At 47.7% G+C, this 15,842-nt stretch overlaps 8 protein-coding genes and 1 pseudogene across 8 annotated transcripts, besides 12 other annotated features; 1 reads left to right on the top strand and 8 right to left on the bottom strand.

Annotated features, from left to right (window-relative positions):
* Nucleotides 1-12,959: part of a sequence feature (areas not merged during assembly with more than two copies in the genome that could not be assigned to a particular haplotype) that runs on past the window's edge.
* Nucleotides 549-571: a sequence feature (AT_rich).
* Nucleotides 1,305-1,346: a sequence feature (AT_rich).
* Tc00.1047053509163.80 (glycine dehydrogenase) lies at nt 1,368-4,277 on the bottom strand (the record flags this gene model as incomplete). The annotated part of the gene is made up of 1 exon (XM_807870.1): nt 1,368-4,277. The coding sequence occupies one exon, from the start codon at nt 4,275-4,277 to the stop codon at nt 1,368-1,370; it is 2,910 nt and encodes a 969-aa protein (XP_812963.1).
* Nucleotides 4,394-4,483: a sequence feature (T-rich).
* Tc00.1047053509163.70 (protein kinase, putative) lies at nt 4,583-5,467 on the bottom strand (the record flags this gene model as incomplete). Its single annotated transcript, XM_807869.1, has 1 exon — nt 4,583-5,467. One exon carries the CDS (start codon nt 5,465-5,467, stop codon nt 4,583-4,585), a length of 885 nt encoding a protein of 294 aa, XP_812962.1.
* Nucleotides 5,720-6,604, bottom strand: Tc00.1047053509163.60 (hypothetical protein, conserved; the record flags this gene model as incomplete). The annotated part of the gene is made up of 1 exon (XM_807868.1): nt 5,720-6,604. The coding sequence occupies one exon, from the start codon at nt 6,602-6,604 to the stop codon at nt 5,720-5,722; it is 885 nt and encodes a 294-aa protein (XP_812961.1).
* Nucleotides 7,322-7,352: a sequence feature (AT_rich).
* Nucleotides 7,371-7,450: a sequence feature (T-rich).
* Tc00.1047053509163.54 (zinc finger protein, putative) lies at nt 7,467-7,913 on the bottom strand (the record flags this gene model as incomplete). Its single annotated transcript, XM_807872.1, has 1 exon — nt 7,467-7,913. The coding sequence occupies one exon, from the start codon at nt 7,911-7,913 to the stop codon at nt 7,467-7,469; it is 447 nt and encodes a 148-aa protein (XP_812965.1).
* Nucleotides 7,829-8,494, bottom strand: Tc00.1047053509163.50 (uncharacterized protein; the record flags this gene model as incomplete). Its single annotated transcript, XM_807867.1, has 1 exon — nt 7,829-8,494. The coding sequence occupies one exon, from the start codon at nt 8,492-8,494 to the stop codon at nt 7,829-7,831; it is 666 nt and encodes a 221-aa protein (XP_812960.1).
* Nucleotides 8,793-10,060: a mobile genetic element.
* Nucleotides 10,720-10,741: a microsatellite.
* Tc00.1047053509163.30 lies at nt 11,225-13,426 on the bottom strand (annotated as a pseudogene).
* Nucleotides 12,960-13,832: a sequence feature (heterozygous, non-Esmeraldo-like haplotype).
* Tc00.1047053509163.10 (uncharacterized protein) lies at nt 13,653-14,222 on the bottom strand (the record flags this gene model as incomplete). The annotated part of the gene is made up of 1 exon (XM_807866.1): nt 13,653-14,222. One exon carries the CDS (start codon nt 14,220-14,222, stop codon nt 13,653-13,655), a length of 570 nt encoding a protein of 189 aa, XP_812959.1.
* Nucleotides 13,833-14,647: a sequence feature (areas not merged during assembly with more than two copies in the genome that could not be assigned to a particular haplotype).
* Nucleotides 14,450-14,883: a mobile genetic element.
* Nucleotides 14,648-15,842: a sequence feature (heterozygous, Esmeraldo-like haplotype).
* Tc00.1047053509163.6 (uncharacterized protein) lies at nt 14,873-15,367 on the bottom strand (the record flags this gene model as incomplete). Its single annotated transcript, XM_807874.1, has 1 exon — nt 14,873-15,367. One exon carries the CDS (start codon nt 15,365-15,367, stop codon nt 14,873-14,875), a length of 495 nt encoding a protein of 164 aa, XP_812967.1.
* Nucleotides 15,691-15,842, top strand: Tc00.1047053509163.3 (small GTP-binding protein, putative; the record flags this gene model as incomplete). The annotated part of the gene is made up of 1 exon (XM_807873.1): nt 15,691-15,842. A coding segment is annotated over one exon (152 nt), but the record flags the coding sequence as incomplete, so codon positions are not given.

Below are 15,842 nucleotides of genomic sequence, written 5' to 3'. Positions count from 1 at the left end.
CCACCACCATTGCAGCATAGGAGACCGCAGTTACATCGCAGAGTCAGCACCACAATGTGCACCACACCATCGTGCAGTGAACGATGGGCGGGACGCGGCCATGCATCGCCCCGCTCCATTTTCCCACCACTCAAGTGTTGCGTGCCCGCACAAAGTAGCAAACAGAATCAGAGTGCACACAAACCCAATCAACACCCTCATTCGATGAAGCACATTATTCGCATGGAGTGACAACATTTGAGGACACAGCAGCAGTAGCAGGCTGCATGGAATTCCCTACCAACCCTGCAAAGAGACACAATAACTCTGCGGAGTCAAAGTGACAGCCCCGCAGTGTTGCCCGCAGTCCACATGGCAGGAAAGAATTCCACGCACGCATAGTTCCGGACACCTCGCTGTTTGACTGCACATCAACAGAACGTAAGAAAATACGTGCGCAAAAGATGACGTTTAAATAAGTAAACTCTTCAGTCTGTTTTGTTTGATGGTGTTGGCGGGCAATCCCACACAATCCAATCAAAGTGGCACGCCGGACAGAATGGCTTCAGTTAATAAATAAATAAAAATAATTGCGTCAATGCAAAAAAGCAACGGAAAGTTGGCGCATGCGATTGCCAGTGACGACTGTGAGCAAACCCGCCAGCACCAACTGAGGTGCCGAGGAGCACTTCAGTTTACAACTGGCCGTCAGGCAGAAAAGACAAATAAAACAAAAGGGCAGCAAACCCTCTCGTTCAATGTTTTCTAACAGCAACAAGAGAAAATAAAAACTAAAAGATACACCAAAAAAAAAAAAAGTGTGTAGACGATTTCCTTCTCATCGTAACCCCCATTTATCTCAAAGCTGGAGGTTGTCGAAGTGCAAGACATTATCCAAAACTAATGAAAAAATTACATCTGAGACGTGTGCGTGATGAGTATCCGGAATATTCTTGACGACAGTGAGGGAAAGGCAGACGCCTTAGTTCACTTCACCTTTGGCCTGACAAAAAAAAATCCCACAAACATGCATTTGTATAGTTGCAGTAAAGCTTTACCTTAACAAATCAACAACAGTGTTAACAAAGGGAATAATAAGCAGGAAAAATCCAGGCGATTGCAAGGGCAAAGCATCTTCGCATTGAAATTATTGTACATCCTAAAGAAGAGCACTTGACAGGATAAAGACCATAAAATCATTCTGCGACCACACAGACAAACACGCACTCACACACAATCATATCCCTCTCCCCCTGTTCAGTTTTATCACACCAGACAAAAATAGGCCCAAAACACTCTATCACCCAAGAAATGGATGCAGAAACAAATAAAAATATAAAATTGGTAATAAATAAATTAAAAAAATACTGTCTCCCATTGCAACAGTTTTACTCACAAAAATTAGTCAATGCACAACTGCACATCAAGTTTCTGTCCCCATAGGTTCCATCGATGCGGCCAACTGAAGGCCAAAACTTTTCGGTGTGTGAATGGCTCGAAGGGAATGCAGCAGTTTTCCGGGTGTATGGCCTGTCCCAATCATCTGATGTGACACACTTTGCCGTGTGCGGGGCATTCTTAAGAACGTTGTTCGTTGTGCTCTGTTCACCCTTCTCTATGGATGCAATTTCGGTACGAATGGAAATAAGTGCATCGGCCAAACGATCCAACTCCCGCTTTGACTCTGACTCTGTGGGTTCAATCATGAGTGTTCCCGCAACAGGAAATGCCAGGGTAGGTGAGTGAAGGCCATAATCCATAAGTCGTTTCGCCACATCTTCTGCTTCAATTTGTGCTGTTTTTTTAAATGGTCTTAAATCTATGATAAACTCGTGAGCGCAGAAATCGTTTTCCCCTAAAAAGAGAACTGGGTAGTGGCCGTCAAGACGCTTCTTTAAATAGTTGGCATTTAAAATCGCATACTCCGTGCATGTCTTGAGACCCCGTGAACCAAGCATCAACATTAATAAATAAGAAACTGGAAGAATAGACGCCGATCCGTATGCTGCTTGAGAGACTTGACCAAAAGGCTGGGAACCACCAACATTTTGAATAAAAACAGAATCTGGCAAGAATGAAGCCAGGTGCTGACGAACAGCAATAGGACCCATGCCTGGACCACCACCACCATGAGGAATTGAAAACGTTTTGTGGAGATTAATCTGGCACACATCGCCCCCAATACATCCAGGTGCTGTATAACCCACCATTGCATTCATGTTTGCTCCATCAATATAACATTGCCCTCCATGGTAGTGCACCATCGAAGTAATGGCCAAGATTTCCCTGTCAAACAAACCATACGTACTCGGATAGGTTATCATAATGCACGAGAGATTCTTTGTATGCTTTTGGCAAGAATTTTCCAAATCCTTCATGTCAATCCTTCCATTCGCCAAACACTTTATCTTTACAATCACCATCCCTGCCAAGAGAGCCGAAGCAAAATTTGTGCCATGAGCACTTTCCGGAATCAAGCAAACATTGCGATGGCTCTCCTTTTTTGAATTATGATACGAGCGGACCACACGAAGACCAGCATATTCACCCTGAGCACCACTATTTGGCTGAAGCGACACGGCATCTAAAGCGGTAATATCCCTTATTTTCTGCTCCAGATCCAAACACAACGCACTATATCCTCGCGTTTGCTCCTTCGGTGCAAGAGGGTGAAGGTTGGTAAATTCTGACCACGACAAGGACAACATGGCGGCAGCTGGATTAAGTTTCATGGTACAAGAACCCAAGGGCACACAGCCATGCGTGAGACCATAATCTTTTCTATGAAGACGGTGAATGTACCGCATAAGTTCAGTCTCACTTTTGTACTTTTGAAAGATTGAATGCCCAAGGAAGACAGATTTTCGTAACATTTGCAAAGGCATTGCTCTCTTTTGTTCTGCGAGTTTTGAAAGGACACCTATCACAGGAAGTTTTAGCCCTGCTGCCTCCAAGAGAGACACTACATGGCCCTCGGTAGTGGCCTCATCCACCGATATAGAGACGGTGCCATGACTATAATCAACAAAAATATTAATGCCTTTTTCCACGCAGCATGTCGCGTAGTCTTCAGGCGTTATACCTTTTAAATTTACGGTGATGGTATCAAAAAATGTACCATTGACCACTGTATGCCCTACAGACTCTAAACCAACAGAAAGTATTTTGGCTTTACTGTGCATTTCGCTCGCAATTTCCTTCAAGCCCTCAGAGCCGTGATAAATGGCATAAAATGCCGCAGCATTTGCTAGGAGCGCTTGCGAAGTACAAATATTGGATGTGGCGCGTTCCTTCTTAATATGTTGCTCCCGCGTCTGAAGCGCCATGCGTATGGCCGGACAACCCGTCGAGTCTTTACTTATACCAATGACGCGACCCGGAATCAATCGCTTAAATTCCTCCTTGACAGCAAAAAATGCGGCGTGAGGCCCTCCAAACCCTAGTGGGACACCAAAACGTTGGGCAGATCCCAAAACAACATCGGCTCCCATTTCTCCCGGAGGTTTGAGAAGAACAGAAGCCATCAAATCTGTCCCACAACAACTGACGACACCGTGTTGCTTTGCCTTCTCAAACAGTGTCGTAAAATCATGAAGCATCCCCATGGCATCTGGAGTTTGTACCAAAATTCCACAAAGTGAGGAATCGCTCCAATCAATCAAATTTGGATCACCAACAACGACCTTTATTTTAAGGGGCTCAGCTCTCGTTTTTACCATCTCTACGCAAGATGGGAAGACATCCCTCGATACAAAAAAAGTCATACGCTCCTTTCGACCATGATGAAAGGCAAGGTACATTGCCTCAGCACATGCAGTAGCTTGATCAAGAAGAGATGCATTTGCCAAATCCATAGCTGTCAAGTCTATAATCATGGACTGAAAATTCAACAGGGACTCTAGACGGCCTTGAGATATTTCAGCCTGGAAAGGAGTGTATGGGGTGTACCATGCAGGATTCTCGATAACGTTACGAAGTATTACAGGTGGTGTGATCGATTCATAGTATCCTTGCCCAATCATGCTCTTTAATACCTTATTCCGTGAACCCAGTGAATGGAGAAGCGAAAGGGCATCCTGCTCGCTCATCGCCGGAGCCTCTTTTAAAGGACTTCGCAAAATATTCTCCGGGATCACAGCAGTCATGAGGTCCGACAGACTTTCTTTGCCAATTATTCGAAGCATAGAAATTGATTCTGCCGCTGATGGTCCAATATGGCGATTGACGTAACTGTTTGTAGCAGTCCATCGTACAAACGCCAGTGGCAACGTGGAGAAATGATGAAAGCAACGATACATTATTATGTTAGATATGTGCTCGTCACCCTCCTTCTCTCTCTCTCTCTCGCACACGCGTTAGTTTTCTTTTACTTTGGACAAAAAATTGGGCTTCGCAGTTAAAAATCCACAAGAACAAATACAAAATATAATTAAAAATAAAAATAAATTTAAACAATAATCAAAATAATAATAATAACCCATTAAAATAACAACAACAACCAAAAAGGATTGTCAAGGAAAATAAGCACGCATTTATATGAGCAATTCCAATTTTCATCCCCGCACACCACACATAGCCCCCGCGTCCCTTCATCCACAGACCTTCACGTCGGGTATTCACCAAAGTAGGCGTGACGAAGGGCGCCAGCCGCAGTCAAACGCTTTTGAGGATCCAGGCAAAGTAATCTTCGCAACAAATCCAATGCACATTCAGAGGCATCCGGGAAAAATTCACGGAGAGGAAGAGGACGCTTCGGCTCAAAGTGCACCTTTCCCCAATCGGGAAGCAGCACCGCCGATGGCCACGATGTGGGCGTCGGTGTCCATAATACATCAAATATTCGTGACAACTGCCAAATATCTCCATCGCCCGCAAAAAGAGCACCACTGTACCCTCGTAGAAGTTCCGCAAATACGCATCCTGATGACCACACATCAATCTCGGGTCCGTAGTGTCGCTGGCCCAGAAGTAACTCGGGAGCTCGGTACCACCTCGAAACGACTTCGTGAGTCATGGATGCCTCCGTATCCCATACACGACTGAGTCCAAAGTCGCCGAGGCGTAGTTCCCCCTCCGCAGTCAAGAAACAATTTGAAGGTTTCACATCTCGATGAAGAACACCCTCGCTGTGTATGTACGCCAACGCCAAAAGAAGCATTTTAAATAAAGACTTTGCCTCTAACGCGGGCAGAGGATTGCTGGCAGTTCTCCCTGAGAGGACTGCTGCCAAGTCAGTCTTGCAACGCTCCATCACTAACGCCAAGGAGCAGCCACACGGAACTACCTCATATGTCCGAATAACAAAAGGATGCACCAATCGCATTGCAACAAGCAGTCCCCTCGCTGTGGGATGCGGAATACCCTCATCGAGACGTGGAGTTGTGACGAATTTGATTGCGGCTGGCATTCCAGATTCCTTAACAACTGCAGCACGAACGACGCCAAAGCGGCCCTCACCAATTGGGGATCCAATAATAAAACGATCCATGTCAAGCGACCACCTCTCTCTTCTTTTTTCTCTTCTTCACCCCTCTCTTCCATTCTACGGCATCGTGAAAATATAAATGGAACACAAAAAATTGACTCCGGTGATGCCAAAATCCCTCCGCACCCAAAGATCATCCTCAATGCCCCTCCCTAATGAGCACATGAATAGAAACTGAAAGAACTCCAATTTATCTCAAAAGAATCCATTTTTGGTGGTGGTGGTAGTTATTGTTTTCTCCTCGTCAGAATCTAATTATTTCAAAAACTTTCTCGTATTTAAGACCTCTGACTCCCTATTCACAACAGGGGCAGTCGCACCAGAGTACATCTTTGCTCGAGCGAACAAACTCACTCTTTCAGTCCTGGGTTTCTCATGGCACAATTCCACCTCAACAGGGGGAAGAGGAGGAGGAAGAGAAGAAGACTGCTGCTCTTCCGTGGAATATTTCGGTGTGGCTGTGGCCACATCACCCTCATTTTTGGCTTGCAGTTGTGCCGCATGATCCTCAACCAAAAAGGGAGACTGATCCATAGTCGTGTTCTCAGGGGCAATAAGATCATCTACACAGACAAGAAATCCCTCAGCGCCTGTGCTCAATGCACACTCCCGAGAATCATCCGCACAACAACTGTCTGTATGCTCCCTCACCACCAATGATTGATTGAGAGAATTCTTTTTCCGCAAGAGCTCATCACGTAGTTTATTAACGGTTGACGCGCCACCCCTCTTGGCTGCTACTCGTAAAGGAATAGAGTGAGTTGCCCTCCGAACTGTCGCATTGGGGATGCTGCTGTCCGTCTTTAGAAACTGATTCGTCCGGTACGTTTTTATCTCCGTAAAAGACTCGCGTGTACGGCCCGAACCTCCCTCTTGCGTGCGCCGCCAAAATGCATCATACCGTTGCCTCTTGCTTCTCAGATATGAAGGCGGCGCATCTTCGGCTTCACGATCGCTGATGCACTGCTCACTTTCCCCCGAGTCATCCGGAGATAAAATCCGTCCACTTGTTGTTGCGTTTTGTGAAAATGCGTTTGCTATACCTGCGGCACCCGCGCTCTCTTCGCCACCAAGAGGAACGCTGTCGCCAGATTCCTTCCTCGCCCTCTTAAACTCCTTCAGAAAAGCGGAAACGTCCATTTTCTTCAAACGGAAAAGGAAGAAAAAAAAAAAAAAAAGAAATGAGCATCTGCTTAGATGAGGTCGTTGACGTCTTATCCTCAGAAATGTGAGAGGAGGGAAACACAATAAAATGGGAGAAGACAATTTAATCACACATCGCTCTGCATCAACGCGCTCCAAAGAAAAATTATCCAGCACTCATGCACACGCAACAAAAGCCATCAGACAAATAAATCGACAATAGCCAAACTCGTCGTAAAGTAGCAAAGCTGCAGCCTTAATTTAGTGCCCCTTTTAGCCGCCGGACTCCCCTGCACCGCGTGAAGCGCAATGAAGGAGGCGGGTGGGACGACAGAAAGAAACTGCAGCCGCCACCTTCCCGCGCAGCACCATCAAAATTCGCCCCCACAACTCGCACATTCGTTCCAAAAAGTTTCTAAAAAAAAAAAAAACAACTAAAAACGCTGCAAATCAATAAATATGAGATGTTTTGAACACCGCGGATTGCAAGGCCGAGCACTCACGTATTCCACAGGAGGGCGGACTGGCACTTCAATTGGAAGGACATGAATTCATAAGTTTTTCCCCCTCCTTTTGTTTCTCCGTGAGTGCGAGAACGCAGACGAGGGAAAACTCACAGTTTTTCAACGAAAAAAACTCTTTTAACACCAAAAAAAAAGAAAAAAAGACGGCAGCCAAATGAGGGTCATTTTTTTCTTGCCGATTTCGTGAGCGTTTATTTATATTTATATTTATATTTTTTTTTCTGCAAATTGTGCCGGAGAAAAAAGAAAAAAAAACACCAACAAATAACACACACGGAAATTACAAAAACACAAAAACACGTGAAAGTAAAAATAAAAAGGCAACAAATAACATATCATATCGTCCTTATTTTCACTGCAGAGTTCGCTACGGAAAAAAAAAAACCCTCAATAGGATCATCATCGTGCACATGTTGCAGCTCGGAAACAGACAGAGTCGAAAGAACCAAGTGTTTACAATGAGATGCCACATCACTCGCATTAGCCTCATTCTCTATAACAATGGATTCACTTGAAAACCTCAGTTTTTGCAGTAAAATCTCTCTCGCAGCCGTTCTAATCGACTTGAAAGATCCACTGTCCAACCTGAAGTGCACATCCACCAAACGCTTAGCGAGCATCAACACGGTTTCCCCATCACTCACCGTAACTAAAATCACCTGACACCTCGTGGCTGATACATAAATAAGAACATGAATTACGTCAGAGCCCTCTGAATACCGAAGGTTGTCTTGCAGTGCAGCAAGAAAGGCGAGGCTACCGGTGTGTTGGCCATCATCCATAGAGGAGTATATACACCTGCAACAGCAGCAGAAACATCGTCGTCGTCATCATCCAAATCAGTATCGTCAGCATTCTCCTCGTCGGGAAATGTACCTGCGGTATTTCGATCTTCTTCTCTTCGTGGCGTCCAAGAGACAACAGTTGTTGCCTGGGCGGATTCAGTAGTCAAACGATCGGACTCGCAATTACAAGCATTCACACTGTTCAACTCTTTATGGTGGCTCTGAGCACTAGCACAGGACGGATTTGTAGCTTGCGGTGTCTTTGAAAGAAATTCAAAACATTTGCGGCACACCCGTCGTCGTTTATTTACATGAAGCTTTTGTAATTTAACAAAAAAGCTCGAGCATGACACGCAGAAAATACCGCCACAGTACCGACAATGATGACGCCTGCGCCCAAAATTAAATTTGACCTCACATATTTCGCACTTCTGTATTGAGCTATCAGACGTCCATTCGCCTAATACTGATAGCCTGATCGACATATGCCATACTTTATTTCTACTGCATTTATTAACAGACATAAAAAAGAATATGTGCATACAAATACATATAATAATATCACACGTGAGGGACATCCGTAACAGTAATGATAAGGCCAACCATATAAAGGAAGCTAAGCCGCAGACACACACTACATATATATAGGGAGAGAGAGACAGAAAGAAAAAACAAGGGAAAACATTGTTGTTGCTTTTTGGTGTTGTTTCGTTCCATAAAAATTGCCTCTACCGTCATGTGCAGCACCTTCAATCACGACCCCAGTGAGTCCTCATCATCACTCTTTTTTAACATGGAAGACAATGGCAACCAAAAAATATCCGCCTCAGACGGTGAAGAAGAGTCCCCGTCGTCACTTCCGCTCATGGAGTCTTCAGGCAGGCTGCCATTTGCAAAGGAGTTGTGAATCATATTTCTAAGAGTGCCGCACGCAACGGGCCCGAGACGGTGCAGGAATTCATTCAACATGTTGTCGTGGCCAGGGGCTGAGCCAAGCAAAGAGTCACGGATGGTCACGTCAAGTTCATACGGCGTGAGAGGTCGATCCATTTCCCAGTCACCAGGGGGCAATGGAGTGCAGCAGCAGCAGCGACAGTATAAGGTAACGTGGCACGTAAAACCCACACAAAATGACGGACGAGCAGATTCGCCTGTTGCCGAGGCAGGACACAAACGCGGCCAAGTCAGTGCGGAGCACAACCAATTCCAGGGGATGAGGATGCGGCGCCGCCATACCGCGAAGATATCGCCAGCTCGGGCTGGGTGAGGCTCCACGTCTTTTCGCGCGGGCTTCCAGAAGCACAGCGAAGCAACGGCGTAAGGCTTGATTTTAGTTCCCTCTTTTCGGATACATTCGGCTCGAAGCAGGCTGTCTCCAGGTGAGGCAATGTGTGTGCTTCGTGTGCTGCTTCTGCGGCGGACTCGGCTTGTTCCATTTTGTTTGTCCAGATTGTTTTGGGGTGTCACGGCTGCCGCGCGGGATAAGGCGCTCAGCTGCTCGTACGATGCCTCCGCGAGAATCCAACCATGTGGACGCGGTGGCAAGGAGTGTTTCACACAACGATGTAAAAGCAGGCCAATCCGGTTTACGCAGGGCAAAGGTGGCTTTCTTCCGTCGAGGCAGCGTGTTGGCTATTCGTGGAGTGCCATCGTCCATCCCTACCGAGTAAGATATTAAGCAGTGGTCGGAATCCATGTAGGGGGTGGATGTCCAGTGGGTGACACGTAGTACGCGATACGCATTCACGTCAGGGGACGAGACATCACGATGTGTGATCCGTGTTGCCTGTGTCGGGTCATTTTCCAGCCCAAAATCCATATCGATTAAAGTAGCGGCGAAATTATCGCCTCCAGTCGTTGATGTTATATATGACTGTCCCAGAGTTCACGATGTAAATTCAGGTCACCCGCGATCATCGCTTCGGGCCCAAGCGACAAACGATATTGATAAACGAAGAGCTCTTAAAGGTTGTTGTGGGAGGGTTGTAGAGATTCACCACGCAAATGCCGGGACGGCCCGGTGGAAATGCACGGACAGCAATGGTCTCCAGGAGGTCAGTGCCAGGGAGCGTCAGGCGCTCGCACGGTAGAGAGTGACGCACCAAAATGGCAACACCACCACCGCGTCCGGTGCGGCCTGAAGAAAGCCATTATGGCCAGAAACTTTTGTCGCCACTTCACTGCGGTTATTTAATTCCTGGAGAAGAACGATGTCAGGTTGGGGCAGCTCCCATCGCACAGCAAACGCAATCTTTTTTACGGACGAGAGGCCTGCTATGTTAAGCTGCCAAAAAGTGATGTAGCCATCCTCCTCGGTGCCAGGGTTCTTGTGGACGTCACCGCCACGGGTGATATCAACGGAGCGATCGCAGCGAAACGATCGTGCGTTTTTGTCCGACAGTTTGCAGGCAGACCGCCTCACCTCCACGCACCGGGCATGACGTGGAACCTTCTCGAGGGGTGGAGTCGTCTTGGTCTCAGTCGTGCTCGCAGCAACGCCCTGCTGCGGAGACATTATACGCAACCAGAGCCCCAGCACCGCGAAAGGGTACGGGCCCCATTGCTGGGGTACACTGCAATGCCTATATCGTGTAATTGTCGTTAAGTTCTTACCCACAGTCACAAAAAAAAAAGCAAGGCATTTAGGGGCAAATACAACCACACAGGAGTGCCAGAAAACAAACAAACGAGATGAATGGTGAAACCCAACACTGCACGGCTGCCCACGCCGTGGCAAGCCGCGGGACATATGCTGAAAAGAAAAAAAAGATAAATCCGTCTTCCATTATGCATTAACTCAAAAATATATATATATATATATATATTACACGCTGCTGCGTGAAATCCAAATCGGTGCGCATGTTTCGCCTGCAGATAATGAAGAAAATACGTTACACTCCTTCCAGTCGTTTAAACCCCCGGTGCCCACACATTATTTATATTCCACTGGGGCACTCGGCGTGGTTTCGTGCCCCCATTCCATTGTCTCTTTTATTAGCCGGCGCCGTCGGCGTGACACACAAAGCCGAGCGCGCCTCTGGTCAAACAAACAAAAAACAAGAACACTGAGTAGATCCCGCCGTTGTCGGAGGACCACAACACGGGGGGAAATAAAAAAACAAACAAACAAAAACCACGCGATGATGGCCTCGGGGGGAGCATGCTTCCACATGGAGGAAGGGGCCTGCGCGGCGAAGGGATCGTAAAAGCAAAATAAGTAAAAACAACGTGCACAAGAAGTGGCAATTATTCCAGAAGGTGCGTGGGGAGACGCAAATGCCCCCACCGGAGGCAGGGGCCCCGCCGCGTTACGCCCCGTAAAGGGCCGAAAAGCCGCACAGCCCCAGCAGCAGCAGCAGCAGAAGCACCCGAGACACGGCCCCACGCATGGAGCCGTCACCGTTACCTTTTTTGGCGTCGCTTTTCCTGACCAGTTTTAGTTCACCGACACTCAGTGGGCGGTCGTACAGAAAGACGTTCGTCACCGTCACATCGCTGCCGCTGCCTCCCTCGTCGCCCCCAACGTAGAATTGTGGGATTTCAAACCCCTGCGTCTCAATTGTTCGTATCGTCTCCGGGTTCCCCACAATCACACCATCCACGTACACGGAGCCCTTGTTGCCGTCCTGCAGCATGAGCGCCACCTGGTATTCTCTCCCCGGCTCCCAAGTGGTGTTCGGTGTCGTTTTTGTGCCGTCAAACACCGTCTCCCACTTTTTATTCATGCCGTACGACAGCCCAATGAACTTCTTGCCGTGACCGTCCCCGAGACCCGCACCCAGCAGAGGAATGCTCCCCTTCGGAACCTGGTGGATGGTCACCGTCGCCACAAGGATGAATCTGTGGTTCTCAACGCCGTACTGTTTATTATCCTCCCGGCTGTTCACAGGCCATGTTGCCCTGGACCCAGGCCCCGTGAATTTGAAACCATTTTTGACCTTCGCTGCCTTCGTCACCGTTGCATTCACGCAGCGGTACTCGTCGATCCACGTGTCGCCACCGGACGACGTATCGGACAGGAATCCAACCAGGCCAGCCGTGGGTGTGGACGACTTGGAAAAGGAGGCGTCAAGCTTTGCCCAAGTACTAAGGACGGACTTGATCGTCTTCAGCTCCTCAGTCAGGTGGGCAAGGGATATGACCCGGCGCGTTCCCACAATACTCTCTCGTGAAAAGTGCAACGCACCATCCGAGTACAGCAGGGCGTTTTCGAGCGTCTCATCCACAGCATGATCCGTAGAAAGGGGTCCAAGATGAAACTTGCGGCTATTGTCCGTGACCCAAAGGTAGAGTGCCCTGGCTTCAGTCCCCCAGAAGGGGTGCCCTTGCCGAGTGTACAGCATGAGTTTCTTTCCCTCAATGGTCGCGGTGATGAGGTCTCCTACACGCAAGCTTTTGTCCCAGGGAGCTCTTGGTCGTGACCTGAACCACACGCCTGGGAGTGTCCCAACAGCCTCCGTCCACTTTCCCCCCATGTCACGCGACTCGTACACATTCTGGTCATTGCCGCATTGAGCAACCATGAGAAGTTTTCCCTTCTCCCATTCGGTGATGCGGGGGCGAATGCATTCCCCAGGAGATACGCTCTCTGGGAGCACTCGGTTGTTTCCGTTTTCCGCCGAGCAAATAATCATGGAGAAAGGGTGATTTTCCCCCTTCGCTGCCACCAGGGGAAACACAAGCGTGTCATTCTGCAACACATTGCCTGAGCCACCAGCAGTCAAAAGTTCCCTCAGGTGATCTTGAGTGTGTGTGGAGATCTGTTGTGAAAGCGACCTGGGTTCAGCCCAGCTAATCAGTGTACTCTACACACCGTCCTTCGACTGCGTGACCATACCCTCAACCAGTTGAATGTTCCAGCCATCTTTCTCCCAGATAACAACACCAGTGTCGTATCCTACAGTATCGCTTCCCACAAGCAGAAACACCTTACTGTCCCTTGCAACTGCTGTAGGCCGGTGCAAAACGCGCAAACGATTATCGCCATGCCTGCTGCCAAGCACGGTGCGTGCCCTCCACTCCCCCTTGGTGATCTCAGCGACAATGGACGGCCACGTCTCCGCAGCCTTGATGTACCCGGCCACAATGTCGGAAGAACAAATCGTAAACAATTTATTTTCATGGACGTTATACTCGAACAAGCCTTCAGCAATGGCAACCAATACTCCGCCAGCACGGAAAAGAAAGGGTGAGACAAATGCTCCCTTCACTTCAAATAAACCAGTCCCATTTCTTGACACCACCTGCGTATTCTTCGGCACAAAAACGTCGATCTCCTGCGCCAGTTGCTCAACCCCGGACCTACTCTCCACTGCGGCCTCAGCTCCACTGCCACAACAAATCAACATGATGACAAGGAGCACAGCACCAAAGAATTAAACACATGCCGGGACTTGTTGGGCCTCTGCGGTTCACTCTCTCCTCCTTCCCTCCTCCTTCCGCTGGATCCGGTCATGCGGCGACGGTTGTGTGTGCGGGGTGCCTTCACTGCAGCAACACGTGAGAGCATACAAATACGTAAGTGTGGGCGGTGTGTGTGCTGTTGGTCCTTTCAGAGCCTTCGAGCTTCACAGTAGCGCTTAGCGTTTGGTATTAACTTCCTTTCTCCATGTAATTTTGCGTGGGATACAGAAAAAAAAAAAAGAAATGAAAAGAATACACAAAGTAATAAACGCCGTCACCATTCAATGTGGGCCACGTATTTGCCAACGTGTTTCTTTCTCTACCCCCCACGGCTCAAACATGGTGTAGCTGCAAAAATGGGAGCACAAGTGCATTTGTACATTTATGGGGCAAGACGCCCTCCTGTACGCAGCATCGACCCCCCACCCCCCTCCCCACACAGACACAAGTGGCCGGAAGATAATAAGCACAATGAAAACCCAGGCGCTTCAAACCAACAACAAAGCCGTGCTTTCGTTGGTTCTTATGGTAAAGACGATCACACGGCATGTATTCATGCAATATTATGTAAATCGCGTAAACCAAAACTAAAACCCCATGTGGCTCTGAGAGTAGCTCTTTTGTATGTATTTTGGATTGCTCTATTCCGCCAAAGGGAAAAAAAGCCACTGGGGGTTTTCCACTTCGATGAACCGCGACATGTTCTGAATCTAAAAAAACAATGAGCCATTTGTGTTGACAGCTATCCACCCATTTCTTCATGTTGTAATGCATCGGAACCCCATTATGAAGGGTCATCCCACATCTCGTAACAAAAAAAGAAAGGTTCCTTTTAATTTTTCCCATCTTTCCTTCCCCAACATCCAACTTCAGCGCCATGGTGCACTCAACACCCCTCCACATATTCACATTTCTCTCCAAAAACAAGGCGGTCAAAAGGGCCTTGATTTTTCCGTATTTATTTGATCAAGCAAGCCTCTGGAATTAAATGCCTTCCTTCTTCACATACTTTTATATTTTTGCTACGGAACCGAGAAAATCTCTTAGGCGGCACACCACTGTCCTCGATCCCACCTACGATCTCCCTCGTCGTGCCCGTTACCGTTGCAATTTCCAAAGAATTAAAAATGAATAATCCTCTTGAGCGCTGGCCGGTTCCTGAAATAATCTATGGAAACCAAACAAGTTAAGAAAAAAGGTTCGTTAGTTAATTGCTTCAATGTTTTCTTTTTATTCAATATATAGAATTCTGTGGACCACTAGCATGGTCCTTTGTCCTCAGTTAGGATTTAAATATTATTACTTACGAAGTGGCAGACTTTGGGGTCCTCCAACCACAAGACCCCGCCGCGTGGTGGGAATCAAAAGGGGGTGGGTGGGTGGGATGGCAAAATAAAAACAAATATTATCTGGCCTCTATCGGCTCCCTGCCCCTACAAAGTCGTGTTCTTCCCAAAAGATTCATACGGTAGAGAGTACCATAAAGAATGCCTTCATTTATCAGGATAAACATACATTAATTAAGTTAGCCAGCTCTACCGCGATCATTCTTTTCACAAGCTCCCCCCAAAAAAGTGGGGTTCCTCACACCATATTTTACGCACTTTGCCCGGCGGAGGCGAATCTAATCTTCCAGCGAACGCCTTCCGCCAGACAGCGCAAAAGGCGTTGAACCAGGCGCTGGCAGCAACAACCTCGCCTCGCGCCGCTTTGCCAAACAAGCGGCGCCAACAACCAAAGAAAAGGCCACAAATCACGGCGGCGTTCGCTAGAGTGCGCCCGATCAGCGGCCCGTCAAACACCATAAAAACATGGCATTCCCCTCTTTTAATCCACGCGCTTGCATGCACCGGTTGGGAAAATACGCATTTATTAAATAAATCGATCAAATAATAAAAAAAAAAAGCTCGGGAGCGCGACTCTGCTACACCTGGCCGCCGCCTTTCTGCCCGAAAGCCGCCGAAGAAAGAGTAAGGCAATGCGGGAGCATTGCGACAAAACGCTGTAAAAAGGGGCGAAAACGAGCTTAAAGGAATGCAAACGAACATTCTTCCGCAATAACTGGGGAATGACCTGCCACCGTGGTGGTAGCCTGCGCAAAAAGCAGGGCAGGAAGATCGCGTGTTGGATGGCGGCCCACGCGGCGGCGTATAGAACGAGATGCTTCAATAACTAGGCGGTGGCGGGGTATTGCTGACGTTGCCGTTAGGAACTGTGTTTAGGACTTGGCTCTTAACAGATGGTTGTGTGTGTGTGTGTGTGTTTTCCTCGACTGTTTGGTGTGTGCGATTCTTTTTTTGTTGCTGTTTTTTAAAATTATTTTTGATTGTCATTTTATTGATTTGCTTTCTTTTTATTCTTGTAGGCAGAAATGGCCGAGAAATATCAGCAATTAATCAAGCTCATTCTTGTGGGTGATAGCGGCACTGGAAAGTCTTCTCTCCTTCATAGATTTGTAGAAGATACTTTTTCAGAACAACAGGCACAGACAATTGGTGTTGAGTTTGGCTCGAAAATTGTTCA

Source organism: Trypanosoma cruzi, genomic scaffold, assembly GCF_000209065.1.
Source record: "Trypanosoma cruzi strain CL Brener 1047053517159 genomic scaffold, whole genome shotgun sequence".
Lineage (NCBI taxonomy): Eukaryota > Euglenozoa > Kinetoplastea > Trypanosomatida > Trypanosomatidae > Trypanosoma > Trypanosoma cruzi.
This window is presented reverse-complemented; position numbering and strand designations above follow the sequence as displayed.